The sequence below is a fragment of the Sphaerodactylus townsendi genome, linkage group LG04 (assembly GCF_021028975.2).
Source record: "Sphaerodactylus townsendi isolate TG3544 linkage group LG04, MPM_Stown_v2.3, whole genome shotgun sequence".
Classification (NCBI taxonomy): Eukaryota; Metazoa; Chordata; class Lepidosauria; order Squamata; family Sphaerodactylidae; genus Sphaerodactylus; species Sphaerodactylus townsendi.
In genome coordinates, this window is record NC_059428.1 from 101918835 (window position 1) to 101945748 (window position 26914).

General features: G+C 40.5%; 2 protein-coding genes across 4 annotated transcripts in view; one reads left to right on the plus strand and one right to left on the minus strand.

Moving 5' to 3' along the window:
• TMCO3 (transmembrane and coiled-coil domains 3) overlaps positions 1–11224 on the minus strand; it is a 33183-nt gene extending 21959 nt beyond the window's left edge. Inside the window, exons 1-5 of one of the 2 annotated variants that reach the window (XM_048493121.1) lie at positions 10553–11224; positions 7741–8616; positions 3205–3384; positions 2415–2606; positions 699–827 (exon numbers count right to left, since the gene is read on the minus strand). In XM_048493121.1, coding sequence (XP_048349078.1) covers positions 699–827; positions 2415–2606; positions 3205–3384; positions 7741–8262 — 1023 coding nt within the window. In that variant the 5' untranslated portion in view covers positions 8263–8616; positions 10553–11224. Of the gene's footprint in view, positions 1–698; positions 828–2414; positions 2607–3204; positions 3385–7740; positions 8617–10345; positions 10515–10552 lie in introns of those variants that run through there. The other variant, XM_048493122.1, reaches the window with a different exon arrangement.
• DCUN1D2 (defective in cullin neddylation 1 domain containing 2) lies at positions 10964–26532 on the plus strand. Of its 2 annotated transcripts, none has more exons than XM_048493124.1 (7): positions 10964–11103; positions 13461–13677; positions 19453–19621; positions 22148–22278; positions 24231–24313; positions 24734–24830; positions 26016–26532. In XM_048493124.1, the coding sequence occupies exons 2-7, from the start codon at positions 13503–13505 to the stop codon at positions 26093–26095; spliced, it is 735 nt and encodes a 244-aa protein (XP_048349081.1). In that variant the 5' UTR covers positions 10964–11103; positions 13461–13502; the 3' UTR covers positions 26096–26532. The 2 variants fall into 2 exon arrangements, with proteins under 2 accessions (XP_048349081.1, XP_048349080.1); XM_048493123.1 differs by lacking the exon at positions 10964–11103 and adding an exon at positions 11169–11316.
• The last annotated feature ends 382 nt before the right edge of the window (positions 26533–26914 follow it).

Below are 26914 nucleotides of genomic sequence, written 5' to 3' on the forward strand. Positions count from 1 at the left end.
TGTTGAAATGGTGCTTGTAAACAACCAGTTGTTAAATTATTTGAATCCCACCACCGGAACCAGTTGTTAAATTATTTGAATCCCACCACTGGAGGAGCCCTTATAAATCAATTTAAGTTGCGGCAAGAGATCACTGGAAAAGTTCTTAACAAAGACTAACGGGCCATGATCCAGGAGTGTGGCTTACAAGACGAGGCTCTGCTGCTCCTCCAGAGCTCTGCATGAGCCGGGGCTCCAGCTGTCATTTAAATTATTATTCGTCAGAAGACCTTCTCAATGCAGAGCTCCAAGTATATTAGCAGACTCTGAACTGCAGCAAAACTGCTTAAAACATTTGTTTTTAATTTGCAAACACTTTCCAGTCAGATAACAAAACACATCGAATATTTTCTCTAATGATAGTTTTGAAACTATCAACGTATGTTTTCATTTTACACATGGGGAAAACCAACTACTGAATCCCTGCTGTTTAAAAAATGACACAGCCAAAGTTATTTCCCATTTATATACAGCAGTATTGCATTTTTAGGGGAAATATCTATCACACTGTATCTTTTAAAAAATCCATACAAAAATAATAAAATCCAATGAATTATTACTTAAATCCTTCAGTAGTTTAATTTTCACAAACATTCTTTTCTCATCTACTCAACCCACATTATAAATACAGAATCCTCCCATAAATATACTTCCCTTACCTTAATGCTGTTTATTCCTGATGGTCCCAAAAGAACTCCACAAATAATGTACCCAAACATAATAGGCAATCCAATTGTTGTGCACAACCAGCCACACGGCAAAGATAACATTCCTATGGTCACAATGTCCTAAGGAATAAAATAAAAACACTGTTCTATTCAACAGACACATCCCTACAAATAGTATTAAAATGTAAGGAAAGGAGACGTATGTCCTGAGTAGAGAATGAGATAACACCGTCAACTATCAGCCACTTACCAGGCTATTCAGTCCTGAGAAATGTAAACATTGTAGGGGTTTTGTACAGGTGTCACAAAACCTGTTGCATTTCACCCAGAAGAACAAACAGCCTGTGGTGTGATTTAAGGTGTGGATCATGGTTTTTTGGGGGGTTCAGCTTGATAATATTTTTATCAGTCATCACCCTGTTTAATGTCTGTACTCTGTAACCATAGCCACTGCAGTTGTTATACAAACATAGCCTTGGTCAGAAGCTGTTCACACACAGTACTTCCCCTATGACTGACCTTTCCATTAACCTTACAGATCTCCACTGCCTGCCCCCAAAAATGAAAGAATAGAAGGAAACCCTACTTTTTTATCATATTGAAGCCTACATAGTACTTTTAATTTGAAACGATAAATCAATGCCACAGAATTTTTCATGCAGATGTTATATACAGTACCATTTATCAGATCTTAAATTTTAAATCTATATAGGAGAACTAATGAGACAATCAAAAGGTTAATATATTTAATGGTGGAACCTTTCTATCAAGTACAGTTATACCTCAGTAAGGCAAGAAAGTCACTTCACACTTTTTTTCACAAATGGGAAGGCAAAAAGCATACCCAGGATATATTAGGTCTACATGTAAACAATAACACAATAGTTATGTACATTACATAGCTGCAATCAAGAGGCAACATCTTCCAGTTGAGCAGTGGTTCTCAATCTTCCTAATGCCGCAACCCTTTAATACAGTTCCTCATGTTGTGGTGACCCACAACCCTAACATTTATCCATTTTACAGATGGAGAACACTGATGCAGAGCATCTTAGGCGACCCCTGTGAAAGGGTCGTTTGACCCCCAAAGGGGTCCCAACCCCCAGGTTGAGAACCGCTGCAGTTGAGGGTATCCTTACTTGTAAATTTAGATGCATTGTTTAGTAATCTCTGAAACAGTTTTCCAACAGTCAAGAAGATGCTTCCCAAAATGCTCATGTAGGGAATAGGATCCTGAAACAACACTCCCCACCCCACCCCATTAAGTCACAGCTGCTTCATGGTGACACCTGGTGGGGTTTTCAAGACAAGAGATGTTCCGAGGTGGTTTGCCATTGCCTGCCTCCACGTCACAGCCATGGTATTCCTTGGAGGTCTCCCATCCAAATACTTCCCAGGGTCAACCCTGCTTAGCTTCTGAGATATGATGAGATCAGCCTAGCCTGGGCTACCCAGGTCAGAGCTGTAAACGCTTATGACCATGTGCCGTTCCATATAAAATATACTATTTAATTCTCAGAGAGACAGAATTGATCCAGATAAGTTTCACACATTTAACTAAAGGTCAATTAAAAACCTTTAAAATGCCAAGACAATCTGGACTTTGTATATTTGTGAAAGATTAGCAAACAGGCAGGGCAATGATCTTAACGCAAGTCTTTCATGTTGCTTAGAATGGATGCTCAAGTTGTTTTGATAACAGTTTACCTTGATAAAATGGTGATCAGCACGTGGAATGGTTGAGTCTCTGGGCTTTGTAAGTATGTACTGGTTGTTTTGGGAGTCGATAAGCATGCTTAGACCCAAATCGTCTTCTACTTCTCTTTTTGAAATATTTCTTTTTGTGTCTGTTTCGTCCTCTTCCACTCTTAGAACAGCTTCAAAATTAACTCCTCTCACCTATTAAGGAAGCAAAGAATTCTTAGTGTGCCTATATTTTTGTTCCAATACTCTGAAGAAGAAAAAGATTTCAGCATCTACTATGGAGAAAACTCTAGAATTTAAAGATGTACTAATACCGAACTCTACAGTACTATGTCTCTGACCCACTATGGTGTAACAATTCAGTTTTAATATATCCAGTTGTGTTGCTGTGAACTATATTCTGTCCAATGACTTCTCTTCTTCTTATCTTCTGTGTTGCTGTTCTGTAACCTTGAGCTCAAACCTGATTTGCTGCTTTAGTTGCAACAGTTGTATAGAATAATACATACTTCCTCCTTTATGTTACATGCTTCACCTGTATTCTTGGATTCCTTCCCAGGTATGCCATTAAAAAAAAACCCAATACATTTCCTAACAAGTAGCAAAAACATTAATCTTCCCAAGAGTATTTTTTCTGCAAATATGCCACTTAGCTATTTTTTTCTTCCTGGCTGATTACTTCAAAACATTGATAGAAACTTCAATTACTTGATAGAAACTTCAATTACTTCATTGATAGAAACTACATCCAGACAGCTCACAAGACTACAAAATCCACCTCTCAAAGACTTACTGACTTGTTGTCATCAAAGGCATGCTCTCCTATCTCCTCTTCCAGCCTATCAGCTGCTTTTCTAACATCTTCAAGAATCTCATCAAGAATGGACAGGCTCTTGTTCTGATGCTGCATGTTTTTCAGGGCTTCAACTTGGTGCTTTTCTGCTGCTAGGAGTTCAACGTATTCTGTTTCTTCCTATTAGAATTTTTTTAAGATACAAAGATTTTTCCAAAGCTCACTTGCATAAGGTCAACATTTCATTATACTGAAGCTTTCTGACAAAACAGAGAACTTTATACTTTTGAGGAAAGCTATAGAACACACATTCTTGGCAAAACTATTTGTTGCCCTTGAACCTCTTTTAAGCCACAGCATTTCAAAAGAACTGAAGCAACAGTTTTCAATTTGTAAACTAAAAAGGGGTAACCAGTAAAATAGATAGAGAACTGAGATACATTCACATCAGCAGCTGCAGCTATTTATCAACCATATATTGGTATTTACCTTTTCTGAGGAAGCTCAGAGCGGTTTCCATTTATTCTTTTTATTACCATCCTGTCAGGTAGACTAGATTGTGAGACCATGATTTACACCAAGGACACGCAAGCGCAATCCTATGATTTCAATGAGTTCAGAGTAGAATTATTTCTGCAGAAGACTGCACTGTCAGTAGAGCTATCAAGCTGGGGCCTGAAGTTCTCCCCACAGTTACCACTGTTCTCTAGACTACACTGATCCATTCCCCTGGGACAGGCCAATTGGCCATGGTGGCAGGGGCTGATGGGAATTGTAGTCCATGAACATCTGGAGAGCCGCAGGTTGCAGACCCCTGGAAGAAACTGTAGCTTTGGAAAACAGACTTCAAGGCATAATATTTCTGCAGAGCTTCTTTCTGTCTCCCAAATTTCCCTTCTCCAGGTACCCCCACCCCAAATCTTCAGGGATTTCCCAAGCTGGAGAGGCAACCTGTCAGATGAAGCAATGGGACACATTATAACAATTGTGAATACAAGGATGTCAGTTCTTATCTCAGTTTGCCTCTCTCTGTGTACTGCTCCAGAAATCCTTCACTTTCCAGACTGTTGGAACAAGGTTGGAAAAAGGAGAAAATGAGTAACAACCCTCTGATTGCTATGGCAGCAGACTGTTTATGACCCTTGCTGGCTTCACATCCCCTACCTACCCACCTTGCCCACTATGAGTCAGTGCAGCATCCATAGCAACGTTAGCAGCTAACCACTACCGAGCAGGATTCATGCAAGGTCCAGGAAGATCATACTAAAAAGCAGGCATTGCCCAAGACCTTCCTAGAAAATGTTGACAGAGAGAAATTTTTCTCTCTTTCTCACAATACTAGAACCAGGGGGCATTCATTGAAAATGCTGGGGGGAAGAATTAGGACTAATAAAAGGAAACACTTCTTCACGCAACGTGTGATTGGTGTTTGGAATATGATGCCACAGGAGGTGGTGATGGTCACTAACCTGGATAGCTTTAAAAAGGGCTTGGACAGATTTATGGAGGAGAAGTCGATCTATGGCTACCAATCTTGATCCTCCTTGATCTCAGATTGCAAATGCCTTAGCAGACCAGGTGCTCAGGAGCAGCAGCAGCAGAAGGCCATTGCTTTCACATCCTGCACGTGAGCTCCCAAAGGCACCTGGTGGGCCACTGCGAGTCACAGAGTGCCAGACTAGATGGGCTCTGGTCTGATCCAGCAGGCTAGTTCTTATGTTCTTATGTTCTTACTTTAACAAAGGAGTGTGCAACAACTGAACACAGTGAGAAAAAGCAGCTCACATTTGACGATGGAAGGTCTTGTTCCTTACTGTTAGCGGGGAGGCTTACTATTAATGCCCAGAAGAAACTCTACCCTGAGATAGATAGGCACCCACAGAAGAAGAAAAAGGCACAGAAGGATTCATCATTAAAAAAAATTCTCTTCAAGAAGGCAACATGCTGGTGGTTGTGCAAGGCACAAACTGAGGTATCAAGAAGCTTTGTTAGCTTCAAGAACCTTATTCGCCTGCAATTACAATTTTGAAACAGAATTTAACCTTATATTTCACAGCTGTAAGTGATAAGTCCAGAAACTTGTATTTCCAGCCATAGCAATTTTCTAAGAGCGCTAAGAGAACGCTAAGAGCTCTGAACAAAAATTTCAGATTTCGAAAGGGACTTTGTAGGCGAGCAAATATACTTTGTATCCAGTTGCAAAGAAACTCATCTAAAGTTACCGTAAATGGTACTTTCAATGCAAATACTTCATATAAATGAATAGATAACCTATTTAAAGAATCTTATCTAGCCATCTATAGCAATTATTAGCTTTGTTTAGAAAGCATTTAGCTTTCTATGTAAGGACAAATGTAAAGCAATAGAATGGCCAAATTGATATACTTTTTTGGTAGTTAATTTTGCCTTCCCAATTAGTAAACAAAAAGAACACTATTACTCATAATAAAACGTTTTTAAATCAAATTTTGCTCTAAAAAACAGCTCATGTAAGTACTATCTATGTGGATCAGTCCACAGGCTCATTTAGATCAGAACTCAAATAGTGCCCCACATTCTCACTGGAAGCTCACAAGCACAACAAAATGGAGATAACTACAACAAACTGGTAGCAATTATTTCAACTGGCTGAAACTTCAGCAGTCAAATTCTGCAGTAGCTTATCAGTCCAACCAAGAAAGAGTTTAGTTTTGGTTCTGACAATGTGGAGAGGTGCCAACTGACAGGGCAGAACAGTACTCCGAGTTGTTCAGGAGGGCACTTTTCTAAAGAACACATGACTATCGTAGAACAAAATGGCTCAGCAAGGTGCTTTTATAAAGGGAACAGGCCTGACCTATACAACCAAGTATAGCATTATCCTACCTTCCCTGCATTACTTTAATAATTATGCAACACCATTTAACGTATCATGTCCACTGCTCTATGCTTTATTTCAGATTTTTGTAATCCAAGTCCTATAAGGGAGAGGAGACAAGATGGTGTTGAACTATCAGCTCCTGATTTATTGCTGGTCTATGACTGGTCTCATCTCTTCTGGCTCAGTCTTCACAGCTTAAAAATGTCATCCAGAGGCAGAAAAAGTACCTGGACCAGCCCTGGTGATGATATTGAGACCCATAAATCCAACAAGGTGGAGAAATAGATGAAGATGGTTTCCTTTCTTCCCATCGCTAATCCTATTATATTGATAATCAGATGTTTTGTCCTGTTGACTGAATTGACTCCCTTTGTGTAATATGCTTTGAGTCTCAGGCTCATTCCGCACATGCAGAATAATGCACTTTCAAACTGCTTTCAGCGCTCTTTGAAGCTGTGCGGAATGGCAAAATCCACTTGCAAACAGTTGTGAAAGTGGTTTTAAAATGCATTATTTTGCGTGTGCGGAAGGGGCCTCAGTGAGAAAGGTGGGCTATAAATAAATACATCCTTTTTTTAGTCTCCAGTTCAGAAAGCATCCATTGGATGGAATAAAAAATTTAACATGTGAGAGAGCTAAGTAAAACAAAAACTGTACTTCCTTTTTATCACTAATAAATGTCAACTTTAAGAAAATGTGGAATGGAAATATGGGGGGAAAGAAACATCTAAAGGAGAATAGCTTTCAAATAATACATGCACTATAAACCAAGGAGAGCTGGTTCTGATTAATTTACTATGTGTAATATAAATATAGGACCACTGTAGCTGTTTCCGCCATATGTCAGTGCCAGACATCCATGAGTAGGAAATTAATTTGCATAATACTTTTGGTACAGAAAAAATCCAAGGCATGTAGTAGGCGAAAGCTGAGTAACTAACTGCAAGATATAAGGATGGATTGCCACCCCATGGTTTGAGTCAATATCCCTTGGATTTTTATACAGATGTCTAGTCAGCCCACAGTTAGGATTAGTGGTGCACTCTAAGATAGAGGCAAATACACTCCCACTTGCCAACCATACATAATTGTCCAATTCCCCCCAAAGCAGTCTCTAGTCTTCTATTGCACATAAAAGATGATTTGTCCGCCCTTTTGTTAGGTCTCGCAACCTTAAGCCAATAAACAGACTCTGAAGTATTGATCAGTAGCACTGATTGAATAAGGATCAAAGCACCACACTTGGCAAAGCCAGTTCTAACGAAGCTGGCATTCACAGCCCCCCTTATCCCCCGTAGAGAAACCCCCTTCCATTTTCCCAAGAGTCTGTGAAAAACAGTCTTTGGAGCTAAGCCGCCCCAAGGTTGGCAGCAGATAGCAAGAGAAAGCCACCTGGCTTCCTGCCCTACAAGATAACAGATGTAATACAGTTCCCAAGGGAAGCCTAGTTGTCTACCAAGCATGTGAAGCCATGAAGTAAAGATTAAGGAAAGAGTGCACAGATGGCAGTGGATACATACAGAAGGCTGGCTACATATATCTTTCTTGCAGCAGCAATTTGTTATTTGAAGCAGTAGCATGGTTCTGAGAATGCATCTCAATCACCTAGATGGCATCCCCCTGACATCTTTACATTGGGGAAAATTTCGTATTCTGCACAAACTAAGATTACCAACCTTTATTGCAGCTTCTCTCAGGGCTTCCAGTCGTTGCCGACTGCTTTCTTTCATGTTCACAACATCTTTATAATCACCTTGAAGAGCTCTTTGGAGTCCATGGATAGCTTGAAAGACTGAATTCTCACTTTCGTTCAGCTCCTTTTGGAAAATTTCAAATGTGTGGACCTGAAAAGTTCTCTCTTCAAGTGACAGCCCGGAGTTCTTTTCCACTGCTCTGATTGCACTTTTAAGTTTGTTGAGAACAACGTTCTTTTGACGTAGGAGACCAGAAAGCTTTCTGCAATTTTCTACAAGCCACTGCTTCCTCTGAGTTGTGATAGCCCCTTTCCCACGATGTAGCTTTATTGCATGCTTTACTATATCCTCATGTTCTGCAGACGTTACTAGATGACTGCACAGCAATGAAGCCAACACCCATAAGAAAATGCATCCAGGTACTTTCATTGTCCAGCTTTTATTACCAATTGCAGAAAAGCCCTCAAAAGTTATCCCAAACTCTCTGTGGTATGCTTGTTGCATTTTAGATACGCATGTGGTGTAAGATTAATAAAAATTAGCTGTCAACTGTACTATACTTTGGAGCCACTGAATTGAATATGAACTCAAATCCCCAGAAGCCTGAAGACAGCAGAGGTTCAACATGGCATGCTCTTTTCTGTTCAATTTTAAATTCCTCTGAATTAGCAATGTAGTGTTAGTTCCTTGTCTGATTTTTCTCCAAAACATACTAGTTGCTAGCATCTATCAAATGGTACTGGAACTATTCTATTGTTTCTCTCTTGGATAATATCAAATGCTTCTCAATTTAAATTAACTTATGGAATGGTAGCTTGATCTTCTTAGGTTGTCAGTGAATCACTAGGAATCTTAATCCTACATTTTAAAACAAATAAAAGTATGTTATATTCTCATTACATCCTATCATCTCATCCTATTATCACATAGGCACAATCATATTCTAACAGAAGATGGAGAAAATTTCAAGAAATAGAGCAGTAAGTAAGCTGAATTCATTTAAAAATGTAATTTATATATAATAGTAATATTTTTAAAGCAGATTGTATCTTCTGATCTTTTGTTGAAATTACCAGTCCTCACAAAACAATGTTGTAATGTTCTGCAGTACTTTCATTTTCTAATAATTATCCTAGCTTTGGATGAGCAAACAAAGATTCCACGCAGTTTCTATTAATCTGCATTTCCTGGTTTTTCTTCTCTTTTCACTGTAGAAACCTACCAGGATCAGAGCCTTGGTTCTCTAAGATTCTCTTTCTTGATCTTATCTATTCTCATGGCTTCTATAAGGGAAAGGCAGTCCCCCCTGCAAGCACAGGTCATTACTGACCCATGAAGTAAAGTCACATCAAGACATTTACTAGGCAAACTGATTACGAGATGATTTGCCATTGCCTTCCTCAGTCATCTACACTTTACCCCCAGCAAGCTGGATAAATCATTTTACTGACCTTGGAAGGCTGAGTCAACCTTGAGCCAGCTACCTGAAACCAACTTCCATCAGAAAGGAATTCAGGTTGTGAGCAGAGCTTGGACTGCAACACTGCAGCTTACCACTCTGCACCATGGCATTCCTTTTCAAGTCACTTGAAATCTTCCCTCAAGATCCACTGCCCTAGCCTTATCTCACTGGCTTGGCTATTGCCACCTGATTATCCCATTTCAACAGTGAAGATAATTTCTAGTCTTCTTTACCTTCCTGATTGTTATCTTCTCCACAGCAAGTATAAGCCTTGCAGGTTACTTTATTCTGCACTTTGTTTTCTATGTCCTCAAATAATTTTGGTGCCACCTCAAATAATGACTGTCTTTCGAGATTCTTCACATTACCAATAAGTTACAAACATACTTCTTTATATGCAACTCCATATATGATAAGGAACCAAGAATCAACAATCCTGTTTTGTATCAGAGACACAAGAAAAAGTGTGAGGGGCAAAGGTTCCAAACACCATATTTACATTCTATTACTCCCCAGTACTGCATTCTTGCAATGCTTATTCATTCACTGGTTAAAGCAAACAAACTGGGCCACACCTGAACCAGATGTCTGTGGTTTCTTTTTTATTTTAAAAGGAAGTTCAAATTTGTTGCGTTCATACATATTTTAAGCATGTCTGTGAAGAAGAAGATGCTGATTGTTTTGACAGACAAGGTCACAGAGAAAACTGGAAAAGGGCATAGGAGAACCTGCAAGGTTCTGTGGGGTAGAATACAGCACAGTTATCCCACAATAGTCAGAAGGCAGTGTAGGATGGAGTGGGGGGGGGGACAGAAAAATTGATACACACACATTCACACACAAGATCATGCCATTCTACAGGCTAACTCACAACCCCTAACACACATTTAAACTGCGCAATTTGGGGGGCAGACACACCGTTGAAAGGCTAAACATACCAGGAGCCCAGTGACACCTTAAATCTTAACCAAGTTTATTCCAGCATAAGCTTTCGAGAGCCACAGCCAACTTCATCAGACGCAAGATCTAATAAAAACAGTTCAGTCAGAGCAGGCAAAGTTCCCCCACCAACTAGTTCAAAGATTGTGGAGGTTCTGACTGTGGCTCCCTTCTGTGCATACTTACTCTGAAGCAGATCCCAAAAAATTCCATCTTAGTAGTCCGAGGAATGCAGCCTTCCCACAATTCAACCTACTATCAAAAATGTTTATTGCCAAGATTCAACGTTGGAAAAGAGATGGATTTTTCCATCCTGCATCACACTTCCTGCATCACACATTCATCCCCTGCCTCCCATGCAGGCAACAGGAAAAATTCAGAAGGGCCACTCACCTGTACGGGAAGAACCAACGACAGATCAGACATCGCTGCCCTCCTGCAAGGCGACAGCCACGTCCCCATCTTCAGCGCACCTCCTTCCTTATTTCTGCCTCCTGAAGGAGCAGCAGGCAGACTCCGCGCCCAACCCAAATAAAGGCTGCGGCTCCTTTAAGAGCTAGCCTGCCAGTCACCTCACCGGTCCAAGACAAACATTCCGCTCTCTGGTCTCCGGTCTGTCATCAAAATCCATCGCGAAGGGAGACGCTTCCCAACGACTTCCTGCTCCATCTACCCATCTGCTGGGCCTTATGGGAAATGTAGTTCCTTTCCCTATGAACTCGGCGCTCTGTGGGAACCGTAAAGCTGATGCTCACCCCGCCGTGCCTGCTTACCGGTGCACTGTGGGAAATAGGGGCAAGTATCCTCTAAGTGCCATGTATCATGGGTAATGTAGTTCTCCTATTCCCCTCTCCCGTTGGGCCTTGTTGATTCACCGGCGCGCTGCCCTTGAGTCGCAGTGGAAAAACTAAACTTCACCGGAGTGGCAGCGGAAAAAGAGCGGAGTACGGGATTTCTTGACATTGGGGCCGGACGATGGCAGGCGGTTGAGGGGACTAGAGGGAGGGACGGAGGGGAGGTCGGGTGAGGGAGGGTGAGAGGGGGGCGGACAAGCGAAAGAGCCCGGTACGCGCATGCGCAGGAGGACGCCGTGGCGGCGGCGGCAGCAGCGGTAGCGCTGGATAGTGAAGTTGGGCGAAAGCGCCGCCGATAAAATGGTAGGTTGCAAGGGGGGTGGGGGCAGAGAGCAACTGCACCGGTTGTGTTACCCCCGCCTCCTCCGTATAGGAAGCGAAGAAAGCTCATATGATGGGATGGGAGGGGGGGACAGGATAGTCTCCGCCTCGAAGCAAAGTGCAGAGCAGCGACCTTTCCTCCTTTTCCTCCTCTCACTTGTTCCCCTCCCCAAATTCCGTCCCCCCGTCTTCTCCCCCCTTGCATCAGTGCATCAAGAAAGGTCATGAGGGAGTCGAGGAGAGTAAGAAACTACAGATTATACATGTAGAGACCGATATACAATTTGCCTGTAACACTACAGCATTAACACTAAAAGCCTTTTCCTGCGCGGGAAAGAAAGGCGTGAAGGTTTCATTCCTCTTTGCCTTCCTCTCCTGGTGGACATGAGGGAGTCACAAGCCGGCCGGCTGGGAGGTCGCCTGTCTCTCTGTGGTATTTTGGGAACCCGCTCGAGCTGCAGCTGAGACTCCCAGCAGAGGCACGACTAGGACGACTCTCAGCACCGACACACGTACCTTTCCCTTTTTTGGGCAGGGGAGAAGCTGGCAGGTTGCGGGTGCCTGACCTCTGTGCCTCTTCCACATGTTGGTGCCCCTTGCTGTGTTGTCACTCCTGTTTTTGACAGATTAGTTCCAAGATTTAACACTTCTATTTTTAAAAAAGTGTTTTGCCAACCTGTTCTGTGGAGAAAGTGGATGTCCAGCTGCCCCAGAGCTGCAGGTGTGTGGGTGTGTTTATGTGTTGAGGCTTTTTCTTTTACACCGCAGAGGTCCGTCCGGCTGAGGCCAAATTGTTTCCCCGCTCCTTTTCGGTTCCCTTTCTGCTGCCGCTGTTCAACTATCTGCTTTCCCATTCTGTCACTGAGTGGAAATGAGCAGGTTCTTTGAGAGGAAGTGAGGATGTAAAATTGGAGGCAGAAGAAACTGCCTTTGCTGCCTTGGTTCTGGAATTGGCAGCTGTCATTCAGTAATAAACCCTCTCTCTCTCTCTCTCTCTCTCTCTCTCTCTCTCTCTCTCTCTCTCTCTCTCTCTCTCTATATATATATATATATATATATATATATATATATATATATATATATTATATATATATATATATATATATATATATATATATATATATATATATATATATCTCACACAGAGAAAGAAGTACAATTTGCCAGTAATACTAAAACATTAACACTAAAAGCCTTTTCTATGCATCCTGCTCCTGGAAAATGAATTTTGAATGAAAATCACCAGAGAAGCAGCAAGAAATCTGGTCGAACTATAAATATTTTAAATATTTAAATCTGGCATTTGTGACTGGCAATTACAGAAACATGGGTTTACATTTTGCTAGAATTTCTTCAGCAAACGAGATGTAAGGATCAGGTCATAGAGATGTCCTAATAGTAAAATATGGAAGTTTCATCATATGGGATAAGCCGTATAGGAATTTTAAAAACTAAAGTGATTTTTATATAGGAAACTCCCTCATGAGTGATGTTCCTAAATCACACATGAAAATGAAAATCACAAGGAAATACAGAGTAATGTAGATAGTACAGAAATGTAACTGAAATATTTAAACAGATGGAATGCACATATAAAGTGACTTCATCTTAATTTTCAGTTTTGTTTTGTAACTAAAGACATGTTGGACTAAGTGCCACCTTCTGAAAATGTTCTCTGCTGCATCCTTACATATATTCATTGAAAATATTTTCAGACCTTTGAATGTGTCATGTTTTTTAAGGACAGAGATTTATTTTTATCCCAATTTCATTTATTACAGTGCTTTTGAATAAATATATGTGCTTAGTTTTAATCGACAGCAAGTGAAGAATTTAAGAATTTCTGTTGGAAGCCAGTGGTACAACCAGGAATGTAAAGTTTAAGACTGAAATTTACTGTTCAAACTTTTTTAAAAAAATGTACATATAGATGCTGTTATTTCAGTTTTCAGAAGAAGGTACTGTCATCAACTACAGAAGAACAAGGATTTCTTTGTTATGCTAAAGTGAAACTTGTCACAGCAGAAGAACTAAACCCTTCTTAAAGATAGGCAGTTGTAGTAGAATTCTGAAACAAACTTCTGGATTAGCTTCATTGGCTTTCCTGCTTCTTTTGCATCCCAAAGCATAAACTTAAATCGTCTCAGAAGGACAAGGTACGCCAGTTTATGGCATTTACCCAGGCTGGTGAAAGGACTGCTATATACTGCTTAATGCAGAATGAGTGGAAACTAGAAGTGGCAACAGACAACTACTTCCAGAACCCAGACTTGTACTACAAAGAATCCATGAAAAATTCAATAGACAGAAAGAAATTAGAACAATTGTATAACAGGTACAAAGGTAAGGTTTATTTTTTCACTTTTTTCTTTTGAATTTGGTTTCTACTTCAGCTTAGACCATCAGAAGGGGGAAAAAGGTTTCAATCCTGAGCATGCACTCCGGGGAAGCAAATACCATTGAACCCTGTGGAAGTTACTTTTAAGTAAGCATTCTAAGTCCCAGCCTTTAAACATAATATTCTGCTTTAATGATCTATTTGTGTATTTCTGCAGTACATGAAACCTTTTAAGTGTGAAGCTGGTTCTTTTGTGTGTTATCTCTTACAGCATTCAATATGGAGTGATTTTTTAAAAATTTAAAACGATATAAAGTTTTAAAGAATTTACTAGTGCTAAGGAGAAACTCTCTAACCATTTAACTCTTAGTATGTGTGAAACATAATCTCTAGTGTGTGTATGTTACAGTATTTGATTTCTTACAATACATAAAACCTGTACTGAGGATTTTAAACCCTGTATTGAGGGTATATAGTTAAACTGTGTCTTGTGATGTGACTCCATGTGCAGATCTCTTGATGTACCATGAACTGTGGGCATAAATAAGATGACCATTCATATACTGATGCTCCCAGTTTGATGCACATCCCAATGAGCATTGTCACCTATACTGAGATACCATGCACTCTAATGCATTTGTCATTTAAACCTGTGCAATGCAAATATGTAGTGCATATTCTCACAAGTGCAGTTGGATGTTTATCTCATTTAAGTTTGTGCTTCTTGGTCTCGCAAAAAGCTTGTTTCTGGTTGTGGTCATCCTTAGTTGTATCAAGGTATAAATCTAAATTCTGCTCTGTGGATTTACTTAAGTTCTAGTGTATGTGGAAAGTTGTACTGATTTATTAATGGGAATTTGAACTCAAAATAATTCTCAGTTTCAATAATTTAAAATACATGCTTGGTTCCATTTTTGTACTGAGTACAACAAAAAATAGTTGTCTATAGCTTGAGATAGCTAATAAATCATTGATGGAGGAAAAGTGTTTTTGAAATTAAAAATTAAGTTGGAAATTGGCATGAAAGACATTGAGAACTAGTAATTTAACAGATATTTAGTTCACAAATGTAAATGCTTATAAATGTTTGCATATGCATACCTTCCTCTCATAAACACTCCATCCTGAATTCATAGGTTCTTATTTATTGACATCAGCTAAGTTCATGCTGCTGGACAAGAGGGTCTTGCCTTCTTAACGGATACTCATTGCTTTATCCAAGTGCTGAATGCAAGGTTGCTGTTATTTGTTTGTTTGTTTGTTTGTTTTCCCTGTGCAGCATAACCAAATACCCCAATCTGCATCGGTAATCTTTTTCCAGAAATAAGTTTTCTTCCCACATGCTGCCACACCTTGTAAGAGCAGGATATTTATGCATAATACATTGAAGAATACATTAAGGGCAAATAGTTCTATTACAGACAGTTGCCTTAATTTCTTCTAAAGGTTTGATATATATACAAGAAATTGAGAATATGTTTCATTTGTCCCAGCTAGGCAGTTGATTTACATTTCCCACTTCACTAAAATCGCCTGTTTTATTTTGTGTAGGAACGGGAGCATGTTTCACATTCATAAGCTTGGATGCAGTTCTGTGGTACAGTACAATGTGCAGTATACGTGTGTGTATACACATAGAGATCTTGTATGCTTATTCTGAAGTAGCATCTTCAGGACTAAAAAATCACATTACATTGTAGTTTTTCACTCGGACAGTGTACATCTACACACACATTGCCAGATGGAGAATCTGCAACATAGTGGGACCTTTCAGTCCTGATGCTGCTGCTTCAGACTAAGCATACAAGATCTGATTTATAACAGTGCCCCATAAAATTCTTGCCCATGTATTCATAGGTATGTTCTCTTGCATTATAGTCATCAGCATAGTTACTTCGCATTTCTATATTACTTGTCCACCTTCACTGACACTTTACTTAGGAGTGAGATATTGCTAGCAAATAGCTGTCTTTTGCTCTTGATAGGTAAATAGCACGGCATAGAACCTTTCTAGAGATATCAGTCCTACGGCAACCACATTTAAATTGCTAAATTAATTCAGTATCTTTTTAGCTGACTAATAAACAGGTGTACAAAAATGATTGGCTTCGTTGCCCATGAGACTCAATTTCTTGCTCCTTTTCTGCATATTGCTTGGTAAAAAATGGAGTATTCGGGAAACAATTTCTGTTTGCCAGAGTTAAACCTAAGTTACAGTATTGGTGAATTATTACTAATTAATGAGGTTGCTTGTTGTGGGACACATCATTTTATTAGGCTGTATTTGTTCTGGTGTCCCCCCTTTTTTTTGCCATCAAGTCACAGCTTACTTGTGGCAACCTCTAAGGGTTTTCAAGTCAAAAAAATTCATAGGTGGTTTGCTTTTGCCTGGCTCTGTTTCCTGAGGCTGGTAGTCCTTTGAGGTCTTCCATGCTGAGAGCCTGCATGGTATAGTGGTTAAGTGCAGGTGGATTCTAATCTGGAGAACAGCATTTGATTCCCCACTCCTCCACCTGACTGGTGGAGGCTTATCTGGTGAACCAGCTGTGTTTCCGCTCTCCTACATTCCTACTGGGTGACCTTGGGCTAGTCACAGTTCTTCGGAACTCTCTCAGCCCCACCCACCTCACAATATGTCTGTTGTGGGGAGAGGAAGGGAAAGGAGCTTGTAAGCCACCTTGAGTCTCCTTACAGGACAGAAAGGTGGGGCATAAATCCAAACTCCTCCTCCTCCTCTTCTTCTTCTTCCATCCAAATGTTTGCCAGGGCCGAGACTCTGCTCGCCTGGGGCTATCCAGGACTGGGCTGCATAATAGGGAACGGAAAAAAATATATAATAAAGATTAACTTTCCTTTATGACAATGAGTGATAGTTTGCTAAGATATAGATTATTCTGCCCTCCTGTAACTCAAGAAGATATCTGCCGATGTGCAAATTTGCTTATATTTCATCAGCTAAAGGAAAGGCATATTTGTTAAATACTTTAATTAGCTGACTACTCTAATAGAGAGCATACAGTAATAGTTTTCCTTTTATTGGTATTGTAGTGAATTTAAGATTAGCAATTATTCTATAGATTAAGAGGAGTCATTAAGAAGAAAAAAACATTTCTCATGGGCATAACTGCTTGAAGGCGAGCATATAGGGGAAAGATATAGAGGGCAGATTAATCCATATTATTAAAGGATGGAAAATCTGTTCTCCCAGTGTACATGCTTATGTCTTATTGCTTGTTAGGAATATGCCAGACATCCCCTAGTTCCCTGGCATGCCCATTCCAGTCAGGTGGATGAAGAAGCTTATCTTTGTATTGTCGAAGGCTTTCACGGCCGGAATCACTGGGGTGTTGTGGGTTTTCTGGGTTGTATGGCCGTGTTCCGGTAGCATTTTCTCCTGACATTTTGCCTGCATCTGTGGCTGGCAACCACAACACCCCAAGCTTATCTTTATTATGGTAATGGAGAACATAAATAGCCAGCAGTGGTGAAAATACTACTTAATAGATCAATGTAAAATACTAGCATAAAAGTTTATTTTAAATATCACAGCGGTGCTTCAACTGCAGCGTTAACATTTGCAGGTTATCTGCCCAGTACAAAGTAAATGTACCGTTTGGGAAACGTTACTTCAAATTTTGTGACCGAATTCTTAAGAAAATCAGGGGACATAATAAGCTTGTTGCTGTTATTGCTAAGCTGTGGAACATGGAATAAATTAACTAAGTTAAATTATGTAGTGTCTGCTAGTTTTTTTGTTTGTGTTTGCCATAATAAACATTCAGTCTGACCTTTTCCTAAGGAAGTTGATAGTAATATGCTATTTTAAGATCAAATATTGTTCCCTGAATAAATATTTTAGGTACTGAAAACAGCCCAAATTTGGGGTCTTTATGCATTAAACTTAGTACTTTTGGAGTAACTTCCATAGATGTATTCCTAATAAAACCAGGAATTTTGCCATTGGATTAAGTGAAGTGAAGGTTGGTCCACAAATTCCCTTTTCTAAGCCTTTGAGCTGGCATATTTGCCTGAAAATGCTGTTACGTCACATCTTGTGATTATTATTTTTTTGTCACTAATGCTGAATGACTTGACCCTAGGGGCTTTTGAATTTCTTTATTGTAGAGTGTTTTATTTTATAACCAAAAAGTTATGCTTTCTGCATTCTTGAAAAATCCCAAGTGTATCAAAATGCCTGGTTTGTCTAAGTACGCTCACGTTGTACTGCTTTCCTTCTGGAATTTGTCTATAGGTTTAAGATTAGATATGCTAGAGTGGATCCTACCTTTATATTACTGCACCACTGGGAAGAGTGCCAATCTTTCCCTCAGCCTAAGTTTAGAGGTTCTCCTATGGGAGGAAGGCTTCTTAAGCAGAAGGTTAGATCTGTACCACTAATTCTTTAAAATAGGGTTGTGTGTTTGTAAAGTACCCTCAAGTCCCAGCTGACTTGTGATTACCCCGTAGGGCAGTGGTGGTGAACCTGTGGCACTGCAGATGTTCTTGAACTACAATTCCCATCAGCCAATTGGCCATTCTGGCAGGGGCTGATGGGAATTGTAGTCCATGAACATCTGCAGTGCCATAGGTTCGCCACCATGGCCATAGGGTTTTCAAGGCAAGAGACTAATAGAAGTGGTTTGCTATTTCCTTCCCCTTCATAATGATCCTGCTATTCCTTGGTGGTTTCCCATCCAAATACTAACCAGTACTAACCCTGCTTGGTTTCTGAGATGTGATGACATCAGGCCAGCCTGGGCTGCACAATTGAAATTATTGAGTTGTCGGTTTTTTGCCCAATCAAGTGGACCTTAACACAACATAACTGCAGATCACTCAGTGTTTCCTTTTTAATCCACTCTCTGTTTGTGCAAATCATTTTGTCTGATATTATTCTCTTAGTACCAGCAATGGGCTTTTATTTGTTGATCCTCGTTCTTTCCCCCCAACAGTAAGTCTTCTTTTTCAGGCTGCTCTCTAGACCCTTCATTCTTTTTCTCCAACAGTTGTCTCTGTGCTCCATCTTTAAAGTATCTCCCGCTGTTTCTGAGCCTGTAATGCAGCCTGCAACCTTTTCCTTGTGTGTAGCTCCTGGTTTTCTGTTCTACACCATCACATCTGCTATCTGCCTCCTATTTTCTTCTCCAGTCCATTCCTGCCCTCTCCACCACCATGCATTTATCTGTCTCACTGAGTTTAGTGATAACACCACACAAGGCATTTGGTTTCTGAGCAGTTCATGTACAATCTTAAATACAGGCAAGTTGTGCAGTACCTGCTGCTTGGCTGCAGCAGGCTGAGAAAAGTAGTGCCAACTCCAGTGTGCTCTTTGGTATACAGAAAAAGAAAGAGCAATACATTTTATGATGCAGGCATTTCTTCTTTCCACCCCGCTTTTGAGGGGCTCATGAAGTCTTACAGGGAGATGGGAAAGGACCCAAAACAGTGCATCTGGAATATTCCAAAGAATGCAAATTAGGGGGGAGGCACAGTTAACCTATTGGCCTCATGTTACACCACGTTGCTTTAAATTTTTTTTCTGTTATTGCTGAAGGTCACTGTAACTTACAAACAAATGTCATTTTATGTACATTCAGGGTCATCAGGTGATCTCTGTTCATTTAGGACTTGGCTTACATAGGTATAAATCCAGAGGTTTTTTTAGTTTATGACAAAAAATAGATTAGCAGAGTGATTTGTGATGATGAAAGTTTGAAATACGGTCTGCAAGCTCTTAACGTAAAGCATAACATTGTGTTTTGTTCTTTTTTCAAATGCAGACCCCCAGGATGAAAATAAAATTGGCATTGATGGTATTCAACAGTTTTGTGATGATTTGAGCTTGGATCCTGCCAGTATCAGCGTTTTGGTCATAGCATGGAAATTCAGGGCAGCGACTCAGTGTGAATTCAGTAAAAAAGAATTTGTAGATGGCATGACAGAACTGGGGTGAGTATGGCTGCCTTTCTTAGTAGAAAGGTCTGTCTTCGTAGAACACAGATGCCTCTTCCTTAATTTGTACTCCATTAACTTATATTCATATGACCTGAACTGTGATCCAATACATCGTTTATGTGTGAGGGAATCCAAGGATTTCTTTGTGGCATTTACAGCATCTTCAGCCACAGCATCTTCAGCAGGCAAAGTAAACCACTTAAAATTTAACAGTGGCTCGCCTTGTTCACTGTGCAATCAGTCTCAGTAAAAGCTACAAAAGCACTCTTGGTTCTCCAAACACACATTCATATATTTGAGTGAGTATTTTGAATTCATTTGGAGTACCTGTTCAAGCCACCAGGCCACTTCTTCTGTTTTTGTTTCACTTGGAATCTAATTTATCTGACTTAATCCAGAAAAGTTGGTGGTGGTGATATTAAAGGCATGCTGCTGTGGGAATTTCCTGCCTTGCAACTGAAGAGCATGAATATTTCTTTGGTTCCTCTTCAGCAGTACTGAAAGGCACATATTGCTTCTCTGCACTCCAGAGAGTTGTTTGTGAGCATTTTACCTTAAAATCAAATTTTCTTGTGCTTATCTATGCCTTTGATACAGCCTACCATAGCACCAAATTGCTTTGAAATCATATTTGAAGATTCAGAACATAAAGTAACAATAAAATTACACATGATAGTCTATTTCTTTTTCATAATACTTTCTTGGTGCTCAGTTGTTTCCATATAAAGCCTCCCCAGCCCATCATATTGTGAACAGGGGAAGTGAGTGGTGTCTATAGACGGTTTTGCAGGCTTTCTTCTTTGGAGGTTTGTTAACCCAGCACAGATCATCTGTGCATGGATGAAAGTAATGCACAATTGCCTTGCACAATTGCCACTGTGGACTGGTGGCCTGTGGGGAGGGCAGGAACCAGAGTCCACTTCTGTTAGGCACATATCCAGATCAAACTATGTGCAGTAGACCCTTTATGTCACAGTTGGGCAACATCAGTGGCTCTACAAAAACGCAGCCTGGAATGAAGAAATCAGCCGAATCAATCCTTTGCAGCATCTTGACAGTTCATCCAGGTGCCAACCACACTGTTTCACTGTTTCCTCACATGAAGTGGTGGGTTTCTTTTAGATTGTTTTGTTATTTGGTGTATAACCATTAATACATGGGTCAGGGATTGTTATATTTGCCTCGTAGTCTCATAACACTAACATGGAGAAGGCAGGCATCTGTAAGGAACAGTGGGAGGACCCAAAGGAGTAGAATTAGCCATTCCTCTGATTCTCCCTCACAAATGTCCTGCTTTTTTATTTGTGGCATGCATTTACTGAGCTAATATGCAGTTCTTCACTGTTTTGATGATGGCAACTTTCAAGTCTTCATTTTACTGATTTTAGCTGCATGGAGGTGGAGCTATTTTGTGTTCTAAAAGCCAGATAATGAATTAAAGGAGAGCTGAAGTAGTTGTTTATTTACTCGGATCCCAGTCATATTAATAATCATAGCCTCAAGAAGGGAATAAAACTGTATAATTTTCAAACAATTTTTATCCACCTTTACATTAAATGTGAAAGTAAAATGAGCTTATAGGATGACGTTGACAAGTCTGTTTCTCCCTGCTGAGTAACTATTTCTGTCTTGTCAAATAAATATCTTTAATGAAATTGTAGGGGTTTTTGTTGTTGTTGCTGCTACTGTTGTTTTCAGCGGGAGTCACGTTCAGTGAAACTTCATACATTTTTATTTCTATTACTTCGGGATTTCTTTAGCCCCTACACTGAATTAGTACAGTGCATTTTTTGATCAGTAAAGCTTTGTTAACAAGTACTCAGTTAACTGGCAAACTAAATTAATCATCTGGTTGGGGTGGGTTTTCCGGGCTGTGTGGCCGTGGTCTAGTAGATCTTGTTCCTAACGTTACACCTGCATATGTGGCTGGCATCTTCAGATGCCGGCGAAACATTAGGAACAAGATCTACTAGACCACGGCCACACAGCCTGGAAAACCCACCACAACCAGAATCCGGCTGTGAAAGCCTTCAACAATACATTAAATTAATCATCATGCCAGGGAACTGATGCCTGCTGCACTCAGCCTGGCAGCTACCAGAGGGCACCAGTCATGTCTGGGACTTGGCAGACAGTGCTGCCTTCATATCACTGTCAGGCTGGGCTTCCTGGTCAGCAGTACCAAGCAGTGGTAGAACTGGCTGCAGCTCTTAGCTAGATTTCAGGTATGGCCTCCTTGCACTTGGCATAGCTGCTTGATTGCCACTGCTGCCAGGAAAAAAGCTTTGTAAACCACCATATCAGTTATCTGGCAACCCCATTCCCCATGTACATTTTTTGCTACAGCAAGTCTGATTGCTGCCTTGTACATGATAATATTTTAAATGCTGACTAGGAACTACTACTCTCCTTTTAATATTGCAATATCAATCAAAACCAATTCCCCAACGTTGTTCATTTATAAATGTTTGTTTGTCCTTTTTGGATAATGTCTTATTTGTAACATAATCTTTTCATCAGGTGTGATACTACAGACAAGTTAAAAGCTCTTTTGCCAAGACTGGAACAAGAATTAAAGGACCCAATGAAATTTAAAGATTTTTATCAGTTTACATTTAATTTTGCTAAGAATCCTGGACAGAAAGGTTTAGGTAAGTCCAAAGGGTATGTTGAAAGGCTGAGTTCAATTACAGTTCTTTCAGTAATAAGCTTCTTCACTACACCATAGCTTGGGCAACTTCAAAGTTTGCTGTGGCACCTTAACAGCTTTAATCCCTTTTAGTTTGAGGCACTGTGGCCAGATTGCAAAACATGGCCATTGTAACAAAATTACATACTGAAAAGATCATCACTACCTGATTTTCTCCTAATGATCCTGACAATGTTGTTTACATAAAAATGCTGTGCATAAGTAGAACTGGAGAAACACCAAATACCATGGAAAAGCTTTTGAAGCAGATGCCAAGGATTTTTGAAATACTGTCTTCAGCCCTAAAGGGTTGCTATATGTGGCTCACTGAACAGCAACACTGAATTCTCTTTGGTGTTAATCATGGAAATTAACAACTGTCAAATTTATGAGGATGCATTCTCCATTCATTGACCCCAACTATAATGTCCCATTTCCTTTCTATCCGGGTGGAGCATAAATGTTTGTCCTTCAAATGTTAAGTTGTTGGTAAGGTAATCCCATTACTGTACAGCTCTGAAAATGTTTATAGCACAGGTCAGCTAAAGCTTGATTAAACATATCACTCAAGTTGATGCTGATCTTTAATAAACATAGTTCTTATAAATTCCAAGATAAGTTTAGGTCTAAGGCAGCAGTCTTGAGACTTGAGACGGCTAAGTTCAGGGAAGCATGAGTAAACATGCATAAAGTTGGCTTGCAAGAAATAATAAATGTAAAAGTGTGGGTCTTAACTGAAATATGCTTGAGCAAGACTGTTCCCTTTTGTTTGTATATTGGTGCATGATACTTATTTGGAAGGGTAGGGGCTGAGACACATTTGAAAACTAGTACTAATCTGCCCAACTGCTGCTGGATACAGTGGCGCAGCAGTGGATTCAGGGGGGCACGACAGAACTGTGGTGGGGGCGTTCCAAGGCAGGTGGCAGGGGTGCAGGGGGCGTGCGTGCCCTGGGCACAGTTTCCCCTCACTCTGCCTCTGGCTGGATATCACTAATTGGAAGTGTTTGAACCAGTGTGGTGTAATGGTTAAGAGCTCTAAGACTCTAATCTGGAGAAGCGGGTTTGATTCTCCACTCCTCCACATGAGCGGTAGAGTCTTATCTGGTGACCTGGATTTGTTTCCTTCCTCCTGCATTCCTGCTGGGTGACTTTGGGCTAGTCACAGTTCTTCGGAACTCTCTCAGCCCCATCTACCTCACAAGGTGTTTGTTGTGGGCAGAAGAAGGGAAAGGAGTTTGCCCCTCTGAGTCTCTGTATAGAAGAGAAAGGTTGGTGGGGGTGGGATAAATCCAAACTGTATTGTCGAAGGCTTTCACGGCCGGAATCACTTGGGTGCTGTGTGGTTTCCGGGCTGTATGGCCGTGTTCTAGCAGCATTCTCTCCTGACGTTTCGCCTGCATCTGTGGCTGGCATCTTCAGAGGATCTAAATCCAAACTCTTCTACTCTTCTTCTTTTCCTCCTTCATTTGTGAATTGCAAGAGAATATTTAGGGCTGTTGATTAGATACAAAGATGCCATTAGTTATCACTGACAGAAGGAGAATTATTTTATGAATAGAATAATTTTTGGTTCCAACCTGCTATTTTATTTTAATGCCATAATTGTTACTAATTGACATGGGCTAATTACACAGAGGAAGAAAGTAAATACAAAAGAAATGTAAAAAGAAAATGTTTCATTGTATATGAAATTACCTTTAAAACCCCCACTTAGGATAGATTACATTGAAATGACGAAATGGACTCTCCTAAAATGTCATTTTTATGAGCACATATCATGGAAGAGTATTAAACATATATCAATAGATACCTTTTGTCTGGCTCCATCATACATTGGCTGTCCTGATGTTATTTTACAGAAACATGTATAAAAAGATTAACCCTTTTACATTTTATGTTTGTTTCTTTCAGATCTAGAAATGGCAATTGCATATTGGAATTTAGTCTTATCAGGGAGATTTAAATTTCTAGATCTTTGGAATAAATTTTTATTGGTAAGTAGATCTGTATGCGTGTGTGTTGATGGTTGTGTGCCAATATTGGTGATTTCATAAAGGCTTTTAAAATCTAGACTTTTAACAGTTTAAAGTGAAAAAATCGGATTGGATCTGCTAATAGAAGGTGCTCCTGTCAATGGAATGGGTCTTTCTTACCTTCTGCTGCAGCTCACTGAGTTCCCTCAAGTCTTGCACCCCTCAAGGGGCAGGGGATCGTGAGCAACGGCACTGGCATAGAATTGGGAGCCTACCAGTGAGATGGGGAAATCAGTAACATTCACTCCCCTCTGCTGACCAGATTATGAATTCAGCCTTTTCCGATCTAATCATTTGGCTCAATGTTTCAATTCAGGTTTTACAGAATTTGCTGCAAAATTGGAAACCCATGAGTCCCTTTTTGTTTTTATTATTGCCCAGGAACATCATAAAAGATCGATCCCTAAAGATACTTGGAATCTTCTTTTAGACTTTGGAAATATGATTGCAGATGATATGTCAAACTACGATGAAGAAGGTAAGTGATGTGAATGTTCATAATTAAATGCAGTGGTGTTGAAGGTGTGTCATCCATTAACAAATCACCCCGTGAGTCTTTGAGTTCGCCTTAGTAAGCAAAAAATCAAAAGAAAATTATTTATCCCTAGAAATAACTAATATATGTACTTGTTAGGTAGGGTTTTGCTGCAAAATACAAGTGATGCTTGGCTTTGAAATGCAGTGGGCCAGCATGGTGTACTGGTTAAAAGCAGCAAACTCTAATCTGGAAAATTGTGTTTGATTCCCCACTCCTCCATATGAAGCCTGGTGGGGGTGGCCTTGTGCCAGTCACAGTTCTCTCTGAACTCTCTCAGCCCATGCAGAGGCAGGCAATGGAAAACTACCTCCAAGCATCTCTTGTCTTGAAAACCCCACCAGGGGTCGCTGTAAATCAGCTGTGACTTGATGTCCTGTTCTACCACCACCAAATACAGCTCAGTGTCATTTACTATTAAGGTGTAGCCAAAGAGGCCCTACAGTAGCTCTAGTCCTGATAGCATACACATCGCTTTGCCATGTCCCACTGAATAAAGTGTGTCAAGCTAAGGCTGTTTCCACACAGCCCAGTAACAGCCCCCTAGAGATGGTAAATACACCCTCCCTGGGGCGCTGTTTGCATATGCTGTTTGCACATGCTCGTGTCGCCCAAGTGGCGCAAAGACAGCGCCTTTGAACCTCACTTGGGGAGCAAGGTTTTTCAAAAGCGGTGTCTTTCCATCGGTGCGACATGAACCGCACTGGCATGAGGGCGCCGCTTTTGGCCCCTCCGGTATTTGCGAGGCACTTACCTTTCCTTCCTGTGCAGCTTTGGCGACTGGAAAGACATGCCTATGCTGCCCTCTGACCCCTGGGGGTCGGAGGGCAGCGTGGGCGTGCCTTTCCAGCCGTCCAGAGCTGCACAGGAAGGAAAGGTAAGTGCCCCACAAGCACCCTGGGCGGCTCCATGCGGAATCGCCCCTGAGGGCATCGGCGGCATCGGGGCTGCCTGCACGGGATTGTGCGAGCGGTCCTGCCGCTCCACCGGCTTTATTTAAGCCAGTGGGAAGCCGCTGCTCTGGCCGTGCGGAAACAGCCTAAGAATAAAAATGACATGGAAAGATAAAATCTGCTTTAATAAACAGATGTGGATGTTTTAATTCGAAACTGTTTGATCTTTCTTTAGGCGCATGGCCAGTTCTAATAGATGACTTCGTGGAATACGCACGACCGGTAGTCACAGGAGGAAAGCGTAAAGCTTCCTAACCATAGACTCTCCTCAGTGGACTTGTTTGCAGTTGGAACTGCATCAGGTAATGAAGACATTTTGGCCAATAACTGTGCACACTGTTCAGTAGTCGAGGTGGGATGCCACTGACAGAACGAAAACCTACTTCTGCTTCAAAGAAAATGATGGCTGACTCGTGGACTCTGCAAGACGAAAGTCAGAAGATAGCCAGACTGTAGGATATTGGCTTCAATTATTGTACTGGTTGTATCATATAGGATGTAGATTTTTGCATGATTTTATACTTTGAAGAAGTTTAACTAGAGGCCATTTTAGTAAAAGTTTTGACAGCACAGCATGCCATTCAGTTCATAACCCAGGGTGAACACCAGCAGTTACATAATTACAACTGTATTATATTGTACTTATATTAAAAGCAGTATTTGTGGTATATAAATTAAATCCCTGAATAAAATGTGTGGTGTGTGGTATTTTTATACAAGCTCAATAGCTGCATAGATCATGCAATGAAATGTTTTATTGATCTCTCTTCAGCTTTGTGCCAAGATTCTAGGCTCATGAAGAGATCAGTCAAACCCATTTTTTAAAAGTTTGATCTTTCTCATTCCAGCATTATCCCGCAAAGGTTTGGCTTGTTCTTACTCAGTGATGTCATATAATGCCTGCAATGTTAATATTTTTTTAATGCTGGAACAACCACGGAACTCTTGGGGTTTTTACCCTTAGTTAATGGCTGCATATATTAAGTCCACAAGACAATTTCACCAGAACTGAAGTCTTAGTAAGTACATAAAATATCCCTGGGGTGGAGATACACGTGTGTGGTTAATTCTTCC

Coding starts and splice junctions, on each gene's coding strand:
- DCUN1D2 (XM_048493123.1), top strand. Junction 13,678..19,452: donor ATTGTATAACAGGTACAAAG/GTAAGGTTTATT, acceptor TTTCAAATGCAG/ACCCCCAGGATGAAAATAAA. Junction 24,831..26,015: donor GTCAAACTACGATGAAGAAG/GTAAGTGATGTG, acceptor ATCTTTCTTTAG/GCGCATGGCCAGTTCTAATA.